An 18,302-nucleotide genomic window follows, 5' to 3' on the forward strand; every position below is an offset into this window, starting at 1 on the left:
TTTGTGGTCAAAAAATCACGTCATCAAACAATGTTACGTTATATTTGTTTACTCGGCATTGTTGTACCAACACAACAAAGCCGAGTAAACAAATGACTTGAGTAAGACACTTTACTAACCCCCCGAAGTAAAGTGTCTTACTCAATATTTTAAAACGCAACCAACCCCCCCGAAGGGGGTTTGGTCAAGTGTTTTAACCCCTATTCGGGGGGTTGGTTTAGTTCTCACTCTAGATTTTAAAACGCAACCAACCCCTATTCGGGGGGGTTGGTTTAGTTTCTTACTCAATATTTTAAAACGCAACCAACCCCCCCGAAGGGGGTTTGGTCAAGTGTTTTAACCCCTATTCGGGGGTTGGTTTAGTTCTCACTCAAGATTTTAAAACGCAACCAACCCCCTATTCGGGGGTTGGTTGGTTTAGTTTCTTACTCAATATTTTAAAACGCAACCCCCACCACCGAAGGGGGGTTCGTTGCGTTTTAAAAACTTAACCAACCCCCCGAGGAGCTCCTAAAGGAGCGCTCTGCTCTAGTTGGTACCATAATCAGCGCCTCCCTTACATACAATATTCAGATCAGTCTAAAACACAGTGACCCTTATTTTACACTCCAATGCAAATATTACGTTCAGATTTTGAATAGCGTGACTCAGCGTAAGGATTCGTGACTCCCGGAGAAGTTACAAGCATTACTTTGACGTCAATTCATTTATATGCTTCCTAACTATACTTTTGATCATTATCGGGAACATGAAATTCTCAACACCAAATGCCAGACCCAATAAAACACCTTCGTTCTTCAGAGAAATACACGCGACGAACGCATTCCTTTGTCATGTGGTTTCATGCGCCTATTTTACAATTCGCTACTGTTAAATAATTACATAAAAAATTGGTCTGACGAGTCAAGAATTTGCAGACTTGTTTGTCCGTTTGTTTTACATAAACTTAAAGCCTTCTAGAATGTTCACAATCTCAAATCATAAGCACCAAAACAAGTAACTAACTCCATAAAGCAAAGTCCTTTTTCGGAAGCTTGTAGTCGCCCATCTAGTTAAGAAATTCTCCTATTTTCGCTGGCGTGTTATCAATAGACAGCCACTGTATCGTATCCCAAGAGGGACGAATCCAATCCACGCCCTCTCATCACAATTCTTTAAAATCTGATTTTATTTTATCCTACCTTCTACAACAAGGTCTTCCGAAGTGGTATCTTCCCATCAGGTCTATCGACAAAAGTGTTGAAAGCGTATGTTATCTTTTAAAATATTACATCAAATCAAAACAACGACGCAGAATTCAAAGAAATACGTGCATATTGCAGTAGATTTTATGTGAAGTTGTTTGGAATATAGTATACGCCTTACGGATGTAACCTTTTTGAACCTAAAGAACACCAAACGAACAGTGTCTACACCATTGACTTTACAGGAATAAGTAATCAATTCCATGAATTGTATCCGCCTTTTATAAAACCTATATGTTCATTACCGCGTTCACAACAGCCCGCCAGCAGTCCCCTTCTCGTGCCAGATACATCCAATGCACTCCTTCAAATCTTATCTATTTGAGATTCATTTTAATATCATCACGTATGCCTACCATTAAGTGGCCTGCTAAAACCACTTCTGAAGTGTTATTATTATTTATTTAGTGTTCTGTCTGACGACAGGTCCATATGAACAGGATCCTTCCATCCTTTTCTCGGACTGGGACCTGTTCATATACGTTCTTGGCAGATGATCCAGAAGTGGTTTGCCATTGCCTTCTTCTGTGTGTGAATGGAGTAATTGTTGGGATGCCACGGAGGAAAACTCCGTGTTGCCTAGACCACGGCCTTGCCCAACACAAGTTATAAATTCGGGCACCGCCCTCACATAAAACAGCGTCCCGACATGTTCAACCCTTGGGTACTGAATGCAATCAGAATGTTCTTCATACTGAGACAGTTTCATAACAAGGAACTAAGAAGCTAGAGAGAAATAAAGAATAGGAAACAACACAATTTGTGTTCTTCGCCGGATATTACTCCGCTCGTCAAATCACCGACGATGAGATGGGCGGGGCATGTAGCACGTATGCTCCTTTATTCGCAAAAGTTAATTATAACCGTATTAGGGATGGGCTGGTCCGACTTGTATATCTTGGTTACATAGTTCGAGTCTGGGCTAAGGAATGAGTTACGTTAATCGAGGGTTTTCCTCAGTCACTCCACGGTAATGCCCCGGTATAATACTTCAGTTGTGGCCTTATACAGGCTACGGAATCTCTCTACCCGATAATTTTAACATCACAGTGCATGTTCACCTTTCATAAACCTATTCGGCTGATACAGATAAGTTTATTTGCATTATAATTTATCTCGCTAGGATGTGGTACATGGCGTCATATCAGGGATGGTATTTCTTGCTGAAAATTCACTAGTCGCTTGTTAGGTGAGCAAATTTCCGTAATGAAAACTAAATTTTTTATTTTTTTATTTAATTATAGTACTCAGAAGGCAGGCGTTCGAATATTCCTACGTTCATGTTATCTGAGGTCTTCGTGAATCTCTGCAGGGAACGCATTTACGTATTAATACCTTCAGACAAATATACAATCCACTCCACATTCATGGCCGCCTGTCACTATATAGCCCGTGCAGTTGATACAGCGTGGTTAAATAACGTAAGAGCTACTTGAAGACGTTGGAAAGGGTCATTTACCGCAGACAAATCAGTTGGGCCTGATACAATTCGACTTTGCGAGCAGAATTTGTCAACAGTCATCGTCATTCTGTTTTTCGTAAGCTTAAGCTCCGTAATTACTTTCAAACACATTTATTATTTTTAAACAAATAAAATTCGAATTGAGGCCCGTTTAATGAATACTTATATACTACAGGCCTGTTCAAGGCCATTCTTCATTTTTCCAGATGAGACAATCGACAAAGACAGCGAAACACGTTTACTCTCTGACGTGGACATCCTCTTAATGTATATTTATATCAAAACTGTTAAGTTTTAAATAATTTTAACAGATTTCCACGTAGGTTTACTATGCATCCGCTACGCAACAATGACTGAATATTTGGTCTATTCTAAACTGCAGTTCTTTTGAATGTCTCCAACAATATTTCGGCACGAAACACATTGTTAACCAAACCAAAGACCTGACGTTAAATACAGAAGGCCATGATTTATTAAATCCATTGTTGTCTCACCTACTCACTCCTGCCAATCGACAAATGAAATTCCCCCGAAAGGAAATTCTCTCAACTTGTTTGGAGCTGTGTGAACCCTTTACAAGTTGACCCACATTTCGGAAATATAACTCTCTTTCTCTGTCCATTCCCTTGAGTCAGTGGTACAAACTAACCGCTGCTTGTGACGTAAGCGCGAATCCTACCTCCTCCTCTCCCTTCCCCCGCGCTAACACCAGGGACCACGACTTCGCTCGTTTCAACACCAACGCCCCAACAGTTTCGCTGTTCTGCTGTTTCTCCTAACAGCCTTCGATTCGCCTCCGTAAAATCCTTGAACATACAATTCGTGTGTCTTTTTTCTCCAGTTATATGGCTTCATTAAACACTGGTGCCATAACTGCTGTTATGTGTGCCGGAAAGTATCGCGCTGTGCTCGGTTCAGCTGTTTGCTAGCTTCACAGAACGAACGCCAGTTCACAGCGTCTGCTGCAACTACGCGGAAGTAATTTGCGAACGTCTGTGTGATGTGACTGTAGAACAACGCGTGTGTACAGAACGTCATAGAACTAGAAAACATCTGGCTGCATAATACGTCACACTTTTACTTTCAAAACAGCATCAGTCCAGGTAAGATTTGTATTCTTATATCATTTAGTGACTTTGGCTCTCACAGTTTCGTGGTAGGAGGGTACAGTTGCAAATTTACCTTATTTCCCTCCCGTGACTGTGGTCAACACCACTCAATAAAAATTTAATTTAAGTTATCACGACTTTTGATACACGCCAAAGTATTTTTTTGTCGAACAAAATATTTTGAGATAGTAAAGAGATTAACAGCTAAAATTACTTTCTTCTGTCCGCCCTCACAGAGTTATGAAGGCCGTCGAATTATTATATTAGAATGTTCAAATTATATTTATTTAATTTTAGCTTTGGTGACACTCCCTTATGAGCTTGATGATACATTGCTTTGGCAACCTTATTTATAAATTCCGCATAACATAATTTTTTTAAAAAAAAAACATTGTTACGTAATTATACAATGAGAATTTAAATTCTGCTAATTATTTAAAGACGAAATACAGTTATTTGAATCACGTTCCTGAACTCATTGAAACAGTAAATAATGAACCCTTTGAAGCACGAAGCTCGTCTAAATATTATTTAAGAGTTCAGTCCGTACCGCGAAGAAAACACTACACTTCACCATTACGTAATACAACTGGTTAACGCTGTTTAAGGAAATAATCGCAGTTTACTGTAATATAGATACGAAACACGTAAATACAAAATGCAGAGACACTGATTGTTGAAGCAGGTGGTACATATACTTACCACTGGCCTTCAAAAGGTCAATTAACATTGAAAGATATTCATTTGCGTGTCTGGGTCTAGAGATAATCCAGAGACTTTCACTGCCATGGTCCAGAGAACGCACTGCAGCGTCTGCACCTCAGCACTCAGCTGTTTTAACTTCCTCTGCCCACGTGACGTTAATTTCCGAGAAACCTTGCGAGATTCTAGGGACTTCGATATAACGGGAGAGGGTGAGCATATAAAATATTGTAACGGGTTTTCAAGGGGGACCTAACGGGGGCCATCAGTTTCTATAACGAGACGGCACAGTCTTTCTGATTAATTTAAGTCGGCAATATATGAAGCGCGAACCTCGAACGGCACGTGTTATTAACTGCAATGTATACAATGTCCCTCAAACATCAGTCATTCAGCTAATTAGGCAACATGTTAAACAGATGCTGGTAAGAAGTCTCTGACCTTGCGTGATATTCATTATGACTGTGTGTGTCATAACTGACGGGTAATTTACAAGTTTACGTATTGATAACCCATTTCTCTATGGTCTATTTCAGTGGTATTCAAACTTTTTTTGTTCGTGTACCCCCAGATATAATTTATCTTCAACTTTGTACCCCCAAAGTTGTTGGTGTATAATTCAAGTTATACATAGTATATAATCTACATCTAAAATAAATTAAATAAATTACATTACTGATTATTCAGTGTTTATCATAATTTTTTTTAAATTACACGTACCCCCTAAGATGTCTTCGCGTACCCCCGGGGGTACGCGTACCCCAGGTTGAAACCACTGGTCTATTTCAATATTATTAGTAGATCTCGACATTTTCTGATAGTCAATACAGGATTGGACAGAGGAACGTGGCTTTCTGTAAGTGAACTTTGTACGTTTTAGGGGTGCGATATTTATGCTAAAAAAAACCCACCCCCACCCCCGAGACCGTGACGTCAGCATTACTGTTCACGGTCTGATGTAGGTTGACCCAATCGAGAAGAGATCTTGAGAGGTTGACAGTCGCTCAGTAAAGAAACTTACCGACTTTCATAGTACCCTGAAGTCCATAATCCTAAGCCAGAAGAATCCAATCCTCCATCCATGTTTTACCTTTTCCATTTTAATATTATCGTGTCTTCTCCTCAGACTCATCAACGAAAATTTTGTAAGCATTTCTCATGTCCCGCCCATCTCATGTGATTTCCCTAATGATATTTGCTGAAGGGTAAAAATTATGGAGCTCCTCCTGATTTGTGTAATTTTCGCCAGTCTTTTTTTTTTAGATCTAAATATTTTTCCTAAGTGCCCCTTCTCAAAGACCCTCAATCTGTGTTTTTCCCTCAATGTCAGAGGGACTAAGTTTCACACCCATCCTTCTTACGTATGCCACAAAAAAAATGACGATTATTGGAAAATTCTAACTGCTAGGCACGGGGTATGAATATTTGTTGGAGAACATGGCGGTAGATGTCCCTGAGAGAAGAATTCACTTCCACACATGTTATTTTCCCATAATTACATGTACGTGCAGGCACACATCAGAACAGAACTGAAACAGTTACCGCCTGCCACAAGGAACCGACGTCCGAAAGCTCTAAACGTGTGACAGGGCGAAGTGTCAAGAGGGTAGCCACGACTTCTCACTCCACGAACCAGTCACACAAGCTAATTGCCCTTGAAGGTGTCGGTTGCTCAATCAAGTGACTCTAAGGCCGTGGCCTGAATATAAAAATGACACGGAATGTCACCAAAGAAGTCGATTTTGGTGGCAGATAACAGCGTAAACAGATAATTTACAGTGTTTCATCTCTTATCGCGGAACAGCCCCCCCCAAAAAAACCCATCAAAATTAGTTTATACCAGGGAAAACTAGAAATTTCCATCGCTGTTGGGAGTTTTTAAAATTTCCTAGGCCTCAAGCACAAACTAACAATTGTTTCATTTTCGCGGTTAAATCGGTAATTAATGACAAGTCTTTACAAGTCGTAAGCACAATTAGATATTTAAAGCGAATTAAACTATTAGATAATTAATTCGCTATTGGTAAAGCCGGATTTGTGGGACTATTTCTTAATAATAGTCATGAGTACCACGCACCAACAGTTCGACTTTCGGCCGAGACTCAGGAAGGTCTTTCGTGGTTTTCCTCAGTTCATCAAAAGTCAGAGTATTACGTTAAAAATGTGACATTTCAGGTTCTCACGGCTGTGAGTTTGAAGAGGACTGTCTTCTGGGATGTTGCACCGAGTAGTTTGGTAGAAATTTACCGACGTTTCGGAAATGATTTTAGTGCTTACAGAGGCAGTAAGTACCTACCAAACTACACTGCTCAAGATCCCAAAAGACAGGCATCTTCATTTATAATTTTTTTTATTGCGGTCTTATTCTGACGTCTACAGACGCGAAACAACGTCTTCGGAGGATTACGAACTCCTAATGATACTTAATTTTCGGATCTAATTTCTTATTTGTGTGAATCTGACATGAACACAGAACTCTGAGCGAGCAGGTATTTTTAATTAATACAGCTGCCATGGCAACCGTGCTGTGTTTATGGACAAAATGTCATGACGTAAGTTACCAACCGAACAGCTCTAATATCGTGCGGAGAAAGGCGAAACTTGAAGAGACAACGCAGAAGATGGACAGAACGAAAGCAACAAATTAATTACAAAGGAAAACGAGTGACGAACGTGTTTCGAAGAACACAAAATTCATCGGCATTGAACAGCAATCCTTGGCACAGATGAACGGTGTATTTCTCCGAATTTTGGTGCACCAGGAGATTCTTTTCAGAAACAAATCATTGTCTGAAGTTCAGAAGCGCCTTTCCTCGACTTGGAGTATCGATCTTGTTACGTATCGACCCGAAAGGCGCCACCATGGCCACAAACAGAAGTGATTAATGAACTTTGTACTCAAGACGAGGGTACAAAAGACGGTCCTCATAATACACATGACGACGTGTAAGCAGTTGGTGCAATGTTACGACCAGAAGAAGGTCGTTAGAAAGGGAGAAAGCTCATATACATTCACCTTACCTTCTAAGAGTATGTGAAAATAATAAATAAAATTATAACAATTTTTGGGGGTGTGTCAGAACGGGATATCAGTGCGCCTCTCACCCAGCAAACGATCATACATGTTTCTTATTTATTTTATTATTTATTTATTTAGTGTTCTGTCTGACGACAGGTCCATATGAACAGGATCCTTCCATCCTTTTCTCGGACTGGGACCTGTTCATATACGTTCTTGGCAGATGATCCAGAAGTGGTTTGCCATTGCCTTCTTCTGTGTGTGAATGGAGTAATTGTTGGGATGCCACGGAGGAAAACTCCGTGTTGCCTAGACCACGGCCTTGCCCAACACAAGTTATAAATTCGGGCACCGCCGGGAATCGAACCCGAGACCCCAGGATTACAAGGCCAGCGTTCTAACCGCTAGACCACCTCATATTATTATTATTATTTAGTGTTCTGTCTGACGACAGGTCCATATGAACAGGATCCTTCCATCCTTTTCTCTTCTCGGACTGGGACCTGTTCATATACGTTCTTGGCAGATGATCCAGAAGTGGTTTGCCATTGCCTTGTTCTGTGTGTGAATGGAGTAATTGTTGGGATGCCACGGAGGAAAACTCCGTGTTGCCTAGACCACGGCCTTGCCCAACACAAGTTATAAATTCGGGCACCGCCGGGAATCGAACCCGAGACCCCAGGATTACAAGGCCAGCGTTCTAACCGCTAGACCACCTCATCTTATTATTATTTAGTGTTCTGTCTGACGACAGGTCCATATGAACAGGATCCTTCCATCCTTTTCTCGGACTGGGACCTGTTCATATACGTTCTTGGCAGATGATCCAGAAGCGGTTTGCCATTGCCTTCTTCTGTGTGTGAATGGAGTAATTGTTGGGATGCCACGGAGGAAAACTCCGTGTTGCCTAGACCACGGCCTTGCCCAACACAAGTTATAAATTCGGGCACCGCCGGGAATCGAACCCGAGACCCCAGGATTACAAGGCCAGCGTTCTAACCGCTAGACCACCGTGGCCGTGTACATGTTTCTACGGAGACGAAAATTTCAACAACTTAAAGACGGGCGCTCTAGCTCATAAAACTAGCATATCAGAGGTTAAGGGGTTAGAGTTTATTAGTAACATGTCACAGAAGTAACAGAGATTAGGTTACGTCAATGTTTGCTACCATGACGTTCACAATCTTTTGTCTACTGTTTTTTGCTTGCTTCGTACGGGTGTGGAACGTGGCTTCTCACTTTAAGGGAGGAACAGAGTAATTAGTACAATATTTAGACCAAACACGGTCGAAGACCAATTTAGAAGTACCGCAGAACAATTCTCTTGTCTCATCCGAAGTTAAATAACCTCAGTTGTTGATACAACATCGTTAAATAATATACAGATCTCCGTTATTTATTCTTAATTAGTTGGCACTCTGCCAACAGAACCCACAAATCATCCCGTCACCCGGAGACGGTATGTTATAATGGAGATCTGGACCGAGTGTGTTCGTAGGTGGGTAAGAAAGTTTCTTCTGTCTTCGCGGTAACAGGACCGTTCTTTGTATCACAGCGGAGAGGAGCATCAGAAATGTTGAAAGGACAATGCCCACACAGAAAGAAGATTCACTTCGTCAAAGATTTCCAAAAATAGCCAGATCGAGTAGACAACATTCCGGAAACTGGTCCTTCTTACTCGTCTCCTTCCTGTATGAATTCCTGGTATTGAAAGAGTTGTGCGGGGGTTAGGTCTTTTATAAGGACGCAGTCAGCACCCCATAATACGATACACCCCACTCGGTGAGACGTTAAAACAACATTCCGGAGCGCATTACGAGCCCAGCCAATGGGAGCGTGGGAGCTCGTATAATTTATACGCGATGGTTCGCGCTGGACACTTAGCAGTTGACTGAAATCCTCCAGACGTCGCGGACAGAACCTGAAGAAGTCGTCATCCGAATAGGTAACTAATTCTAGTCATATCCGAGTGCCACTGAGCTGAAAGGTCTCGTGCCTTGTGACTAACTTTTTATCAGTAATGCACGTGACCATGACTAACTCTGCTGTTGTCTATCTGGCTTGCTGATAACTGCACTCACACTAGCTGACAAGGCAACTTCATTGGTTAAAGCAGCGTTTTGAGCCGAAATTCGGCGAAAGTACACGAAAATTTCAGCGAAACGCTGACGAACATCGGAATAAATATTTGAGATCTGAGGTTCTCACTGTAGCGAATATGAAGATGGTTGTTTACCGACGTTTAAGAATTGCTTGCTGCCACCATCAGGCACCTCTGAAACGTCGGTAAACTTACTTGATATCGATGTTTATGGAAATATAAATCACCTTTGGCCTAACAGCTTTCGTAAGGAACTCTGATATCAAATTTCGTGAAAATCCGTCCGTTTCTCGAGCTGAAATTTGTGAATGAACGGTCGAAATCCACAGGTGTGCACAAGACCCCAGCAGAAAGTATTCTGTGGATATGCTCCTATAATTCGTTTTGCGAATGAGTCATTTTAAGCAAGTTTTCAGGTAGATCATTTCACATGAACCTCAAAATTTATGGTCATTTTCGTAATACCTCGAGATCAGAGGTAATAGTTTATTTTTTCCTTGTATTGCCAACAAGCTATCCCGAGCTCATGAATGATTTCTATAGCAACAGCTTCACAAATTCAGAAACATGATTTCGAATTCTAACTCTGCAGTACAAATCGTCTATAGCAGCATCCTGATGTGTTCGCTGATTTTTTTTTAAAAAAAATTATCATCGTCACTTCGTAATTCAGCATCAGCTGAGTCACGCCTCGTGCAATCTTAATAGATCTGTCGTGTGTAAAGGAACTTGAAGACAATTAAGATTCTAATGCAAACATGACGATCAGGTAACATTGCCATCAGTTCTGTAAACACTACATAAATATTTGTATCTTATATGCGTCATGTTTGTGTTTGATTAAATATATTTATTTTGTACAGTATAGACTGTACAAAATAAATATACTACATAAATAGTGTAAGAAGTGTGATTCAAATGAGAGCTGTGTGCGAATTGACGCTGATAAAAAAATAACAGCCCTAATAATCTGCAGAACATTAAAGCTCTGGACACTGAAGTGGGGTTTTGTGTTATGTTTCTTCCTAATCTTGAACATACAACACGCGGTTAAAATTATAATCCGAAAATAGCTCGCAGACGTTTAAAAGCGAGGGACCACATAACATCAAAACAGTAAAACATTTTTAGAACCAGCCGTCGCTTGGCTCACTTCTGTGTTAATTTTGTCCCCATTCGAAGAAGTACAGTCATCGCAAAATTCTTAGAATTATGCAGCGAAGTCTCTTCAAATTTCACTTAACGTATGTCTTACAAACTCGCCCCACGGAGCGGAGATTTTTTTTAAAAAAAGAAAAGCTCAGCTACTCTAATTACCCGCCTTTATGAAACTCAAAATTTTATAGACGTTTTCGCAAGAGCCCGCCACCTGTCTCTGTCCTGCGCCAGCTGAATCGAGCCCACACCCTCAAGTCCTGTTTTTAATATTATCTTGTCTGTACGGAGGTCTTCTGGATGGCTTCTTACCTTCAATCCGAGCAACCAAAATTCTCGTTCTGTTTCATCTGGAACGTACTTTGACCGACCGGGACGGAGGCGTTCCTGCCCGCGAAAGTGTTTGGTTGGTGCTGCCATCTGTGTACTATAGAAAGTACGGAACATGTGACGTACTTACGAGTTGTGACATCGTGATCGTGGGAGGCTGGGGGGGTCCAGCTGTTCAAATTACGCAACACCCAGGCCACTACAATATTACGACTGTGACGTCACTACTACTGCACTGACGTCACAGTCGACTGCTCGATGGAGAAGCACTTTGCTTCGGATTCAATAATTCCCCCCTTAAACCTCCCATCCCTCTAGATTCTCGTCCTTGTCTCTTGTATCACTTTATTCAATGTTGCTTTGCGGAGACGACTCCAATTGCCAGTAAATAACATAATCTTGTCCCGACCAATACAGAATAATAAAACAAGCAACTAATACGACACGTGAATCAACATCAACACAACAGCAGCACATCATAACGCCAGTACTTAAAGTGAATACACAAACAAACAAAAAACATTAGAAAAGCAAAGTTTCTAAGCAAACATTCTGAATGCTAAATATTATCGAATCTCACCTCAACTATAAAGAATGGATTAACACAACACGCACGTCAGAAACAAGTTTTATACGTAAATATTTATTTATAAAGTTAACCAAGTGAACTTCACTTAAGCGGCGAGTACGAATGTGTCTGTCTTCTGGGTTGTAGTCTGGTAAAACTTTACAGAGTTCCCTGCTGTCTCCATCATCAGGGATCATCGCCCTGATGATGTAGACAGCACGACGCTATAACCCAGAACACAGCCGTCTTATCAAAGTGACTTTATACATTTTAAGGAGAATTTAACAGTGGCTACATGACAGAACTTTAAAACACCTGAAACAGTTAGAAACACATTTCTGTCAGAATACAAATTTGTACCAAAGAACACAAAATATGACATAATAGAGTCCTTAAGTAAATACTCTCGGTATTTGCAAAGGACTTTCATTCTGCAGACACGCTGTACGGTTCCAGAAACAGCAGTCTTTTTTTTTATATTATTTTTCAAAATAAGCATTTCAAATGTTGCGGTTTTAGAACCAAATGTAAAGTTCCCAGGCTGTCACTTCCTGCCCTAGATTCTTATTAAATGACCTTGAAAATTAGTGTTCTGTGTAACACGGCAATTACTTTGTAACGAAACTTATCGTTTCAGTCCGACGTCACCCCGCGTTATGTCGCCACAATCTTTATCCGTGACCCTGTCTCTGTTCATTTGTTTCACCGGAAACCGACAACGAAATCGCGGAAAAAACGTGAGAAATGCATACAGAATACCAGTCGGGAAACCAGAAGAGACAACTTTCAAGATATAAGAGGATAATATTAAAGTTGTCCCTGTGGTTCACTAAACACCACGACATGAAGACGTGATGAGGAATGGAGTAATTATCTTTGCAACTTTAAAATTCCCTCACGCGTGGGATATATCGATTTTAGTGATTCATAAATAAAGGCGTTATATATCTCGCGTGATTGCCAGAAACCACGAGCAATGCCCCGCCAATCGTTTCCTGACGAATTGAACCGGACAGGCCAACCACGGATTGAAAATGGGGAAACCCCCATTCACCGTTCAGTTCTCGCGATGAACTGGACCCCGGTCTCACGGATCTGTTGATATTTATCTTAGATTTCCTTTGAACTGCGTTACTACCATCTATCTGTATGCACGATTATAGTCGTTACGTATAGACGACATGATGGGAAAATTTCTTGTCGGAATTATTTTCTGAGAAGTCCACTGGACATACGGCTACTTGCAATTGATAAATTACATGGTTATTGTACCACGTACTCAGGCCGAAAGGTTGTTTTGAACTTCATCCCACCGACCTACGTTCATCTGGACAGCATCTCCGACAGTGAGTCAACAAATACGCAGATTTTAACAGCTGGATTGGAGGTTACAAAATTATGTGGAAACACCAACCAATTTATCTTTGGAATGGAGACGCGTTCTGTTTACTTTGAGATACGAACTTCATGTGGTGACATTTTCTTCTCGAGCTTTGTGCCCATTTAAAATCCAGTGGTAATTATATATACCACCTGCTTTAACAGTTAAGTTCTCATTTTGTATTAAGGGTTACGTGTGAGTCTCAGTTCAAACAGCGGTTATTTCCTTAAACGACGTTAACCAGTTGATCCTTGTAATGGTGAAGAGTTGTGTTTTCTTCGCGGTACGGACCGAATTCTTAAATACGTAATATTTAGACGAGCTTTGACTTCAAAGGGTTATCCAGTTGATCCTTGTAATGGTGAAGAGTTGTGTTTACTTCGCGGTACGGACCGAATTCTTAAATACGTAATATTTAGACGAGCTTTGACTTCAAAGGGTTAACCAGTTGATCTTTGTAATGGTGAAGAGTTGTGTTTACTTCGCGGTACGGACCGAATTCTTAAATACGTAATATTTAGACGAGCTTTGACTTCAAAGGGTTAACCAGTTGATCTTTGTAATGGTGAAGAGTTGTGTTTACTTCGCGGTACGGACCGAATTCTTAAATACGTAATATTTAGACGAGCTTTGACTTCAAAGGGTTAACCAGTTGATCTTTGTAATGGTGAAGAGTTGTGTTTACTTCGCGGTACGGACCGAATTCTTAAATACGTAATATTTAGACGAGCTTTGACTTCAAAGGGTTAACCAGTTGATCTTTGTAATGGTGAAGAGTTGTGTTTACTTCGCGGTACGGACCGAATTCTTAAATACGTAATATTTAGACGAGCTTTGACTTCAAAGGGTTAACCAGTTGTACCTTGTAATGGTGAAGAGTTGTGTTTTCTTCGCGGTACGGACCGAATTCTTAAATACGTAATATTTAGACGAGCTTTGACTTCAAAGGGTTAACCAGTTGATCTTTGTAATGGTGAAGAGTTGTGTTTACTTCGCGGTACGGACCGAATTCTTAAATACGTAATATTTAGACGAGCTTTGACTTCAAAGGGTTAACCAGTTGATCTTTGTAATGGTGAAGAGTTGTGTTTACTTCGCGGTACGGACCGAATTCTTAAATACGTAATATTTAGACGAGCTTTGACTTCAAAGGGTTAACCAGTTGATCTTTGTAATGGTGAAGAGTTGTGTTTACTTCGCGGTACGGACCGAATTCTTAAATACGTAATATTTAGACGAGCTTTGACTTCAAAGGGTTAACCAGTTGATCTTTGTAATGGTGAAGAGTTGTGTTTACTTCGCGGTACGGACCGAATTCTTAAATACGTAATATTTAGACGAGCTTTGACTTCAAAGGGTTAACCAGTTGATCTTTGTAATGGTGAAGAGTTGTGTTTTCTTCGCGGTACGGACCGAATTCTTATATTTAAACGAGCTTCGGCTTCAAAAGGTTATAGGGTTGAAGTGACTGTCTGCATATCATCGTCGGTGCTGACTGAAGTTTCCGAGTACTCTATTTTGTGACCCACACACACGGCCCGTCTCGGTGAGACCTAATGGTACGTAGGATCACACAACGAGATGTAATGATGCACACAATTGCTAAGGGTATCCTGCAACGCGTGCTGTTTGATATAACTAAATTTCGTCGTAAAAAAAAGTGAGTCCATAAATCTCACTTCGCGCGCTGCGCACTGTTTCAAAATTTGTCATTTCTCCTTGTCACATTACCGAGTCATGCTTGTAATTATTCACCCCTTTTTAACGTCGATCATTAGTCATCTGTTAGTAGAATCTCCCTCAAACAGCTGTTAAACAAAACAGAATGGAATTACCGTGTTTCGTAAAATAATTAAGTGCGATGGCGTTTCTGATGAAGAGAATAATAATTGTTAGTGACGTATAAACATATTTATCAGACGATATATGACAATTTAAAAGAATTCTTGCTGTTATAATCCTTGTAGAAAGAGTTTAAAATGGTTTTCTGTTTCCGAAGTCTTGTCACGCGTACCTTATGAGGCATTACAGAACAACACTTAACTTCAGCGGGCAGGTTATCCCCAGCACGATGACCTAATAAAGTCTAGCGGCCAGATTGGTTTACTTAAAAACAAAACAAAATAAAATAAAATAAACAGAAGAAACAAAAGTTGCGAGTTCTCCACGCTTTTTTGTTGTGGGAATGTTGGCGTTCGAGGTCAGAAGGTAAACACACTTTGCATGCCGTATTTGCCGAACCAATGATTAATGCACTTACCGGCCGAGTCAGCTTTGTAATTTGTCCTGCGCTCTCGACAGGTGTACATACACAGCGAGACGCAATTGTCTCTGAGACACACAACGGCGAGTCAGGTATGCCAACTGCTGTCTCTGTGTGACCCAACAAATTCGCACTTACCCAACATAATAATAACCAAGGATAATTAAACAAATTGGACATCTAGCGCGCATCGGAGAAATGAGAAATGCTTATAAAATTTGCTTCGGAAAGTCTAATGGGAGAGACCACTCGGAAGACACGGGCGCAGATAGGATAATATTAAAATGGATCTTAGGAACATGGGGGTTTGAGAGTGTGTGTGTTGCATACATCTTGGCCTGGATGAGGACCAGTGGCGGGCTCTTGTGAGAGCGATTATGAATCCTTGGGTTCAATAAAATTTCTATTTAATCGTACGCTATTATTAGATTCTCAAGGACCCTGCTCCCCGTGAGGTTAGTTTGTCCGCAATGCTGATTACTGTAACTCCAGGAACAAACACGAAGCCACTGTTCCGTATTCCTGAGACAGCCCCTAACAACGGAATATTCATGGTTTTCCTAAGTACCTCCAAACCCTCCCTGCTTCCTGCCAAATCCTTTCCAATCTTTTTGAATCATCGTATTTGCTGTTACAACTTATACAGTCGAAACAGCGTCGTTAAATAACCCAAAAATGAATGATAAAAGCTCCGACAGACGAGGGCCCTGGGAAAATCGTAAATAAAAAAGTAAGTACGTGTCGTCCCTTACCTTCGTCTATTGTCATTTCACTGCCATTAACTCTAGACAAAAAAAGTATCAAACGATAATTTCGTATAAAACTTGGTTAATTTACTTCCAAGGCCGGAAATACCATTTGTCGGTACGCGCACATATGATTCTCGTAACAGGGCGTTTATAAATTGATACTGTTACAACCATAACCTGAAATTTGACGTGACCGCACAACGCACAGCGTGCCCCTCAGTCCGCCCATCGTCATTATATTCAAGGCAAGTGCGTACTCTCGTGAGGCGATGAAACGACGGTGTGGCCTGTCTTTGTTTCTCCGTCCATCTCTGCAACAATTCATAACAACCCTCAGGGCTTTGCTGCATTGACAGAACAACGCTGCCGAGAGGTTGTCACACCTGAGCTACGTATTCGGTAGGTTCCGGGTTTGAATCTCCGCCCAGATGTAGGTTTTTCGTATTTTTTCCACAGTCCCTCCAGGCAAATTCTGGGATACACGGGATCAAACTGTGCGTTTCGCCCAAGTCACTGCCTTGCGGGGAGAAGGTAAACAAGACACATGTACTATGTAATCCAAAGACATTAATGACGCAGAACTGAGACATCGAGATAATGTTTTTAGTATGGGTAGTATATGTTTTCCTATCTGCTACCCCTCCCACCCCTTTGACATCCTTACCTTTCACTTTCGCCCTTTCGGAAGAGTTGAAAAATCACCCCCCCCCGGGGGGGGGGGGTGTCGGTCCACGCCACTCTGCCAGACCCAAACAGCCGATGTTGGAATGTCCTTGTGTCTGGAATTGTCGCTCCAAATTCCTCCGTTCGCTTTTCGCTTCCGGTGGCCGTGCAGACTCCAGCGAGGTCCACTTTCTCCCTCTCGCTTCTGACAGACTCGCTCTACGATTCTCAGAATCACTGGGTCAACTCATTGCGTCTTGAGATGGCATGGGTGAGACCCTGTCTCCGGTCGCACGTATACACACTTTCGCAAAGGAGCGTCGGATTTATAGTCGTGGCCCCTCCGTCATCGACTCCACACGTAAACCCACGAGTTACGAGAGTCTGAACTCACGAAAGGATTCGGCAAAGAAATCCAGCAGATTCTTAGAATCGAGCCAAAAACCAACCGGGGCCCCAAGACGGAGTAACCTGGAGATAGGCAGAATCAGCACGACGAGGTGCCCTGCCCCACTATCAGATACAATTGAACGACACTCGCTTCTGGTTCGGGAGGGCCCTCGACTTCCGTCCAATTCCGCGTTCCTTGTCGTAATTTTATTCTGTCTCTCTCTCTGTGCCATCTGCAACACGGTGACAAGCGGATCATCTGCGGTGAGTCAGCTGCTGTGATGAGATCAAATACCATGGCCAAAATGTCCCTCATGAGCGTCAGCACAGTGTGTACGTCACGGTGTTCAAACCCCTGACAAACAGTCTATTTAGGTTTGATGGCAATGTCTGAATGTCTCGCTCGAATGAGTCATTTGCTCATTCACCAATCACGTAATTCCGGTCTTCTGTTTGCATATCAAAGTTTTGGAGGAAGATGGAGGCAGCACGTTCCTCTGAATCTCCAGGGATTCACAGTCTAGTCAATATCTAGGGCCACATTTACCCTTGCTTATGGATTCGAGGACCTTAGTGTTAAAATTAGGACAATTTATTGGAACATCATGGAAGAATTATTTAATAAGGCTATCAACTTACTATGCAAAGAGACAACACGCTACTCAATAATTTTCTTCAACATTTAACACTACTTTTCTATTGATAACAACTGAACACCAGGTTTGATTTCTGTCGTCGTGGTTCGCGTGCATACCCCAACGTTTTCATCACTACGTCAGAGAATCGTGTATCGTGGGATGCCGGTTCATACCCCTCACCGTACAAAGCATTTTTGTTTAATGTCTGCAAGACGTAAACAAGAAAGTATACACAGTTCCTATGGACAAACCTTGTATTTAGACAATACTAAGGCAAAGAGTACGAAAATTAATTAGAACGGAAGTAGTTGGGCTCGTTTAATGATTGACTTGAGTGCATATCGCGATTAATTTGTTAGTTTGACGGTGTCAGGTCGCTGGTTGAAAGGCAGACTGCTCTCAAATGCCTAGTATGGTTTGTGGAGATATTACATCTTCCACAGAAGTTTGTCTTCGGGATGAGTCACAATTAAGCCGTGATTAAAATAACTCACAACTCTGAGAGGAAAAAATACTGCTAACATGATA

At 41.4% G+C, this 18,302-nt stretch overlaps 1 protein-coding gene across 3 annotated transcripts in view; it reads right to left on the bottom strand.

The window, feature by feature from the left end:
• LOC110837680 (fucose mutarotase) overlaps positions 1 to 18,302 on the bottom strand; it is a 220,189-nt gene that overhangs the window by 40,078 nt on the left and 161,809 nt on the right. The window contains exon 1 of one of the 3 annotated variants that reach the window (XM_087344647.1): positions 4,518 to 4,601. The exons of the other annotated variants lie outside the window; for them this stretch is intronic. Within the exon in view, the coding sequence (XP_087200773.1) occupies positions 4,518 to 4,545 (28 nt within the window). The 5' untranslated portion in view covers positions 4,546 to 4,601. Of the gene's footprint in view, positions 1 to 4,517; positions 4,602 to 18,302 lie in introns of those variants that run through there. 3 annotated transcript variants of the gene reach the window in all.

Source organism: Zootermopsis nevadensis, unplaced genomic scaffold (assembly GCF_977971745.1).
Source record: "Zootermopsis nevadensis isolate Lab colony 2312 unplaced genomic scaffold, Znev_1.0 Znev_ptg000008l, whole genome shotgun sequence".
Lineage (NCBI taxonomy): Eukaryota > Metazoa > Arthropoda > Insecta > Blattodea > Termopsidae > Zootermopsis > Zootermopsis nevadensis.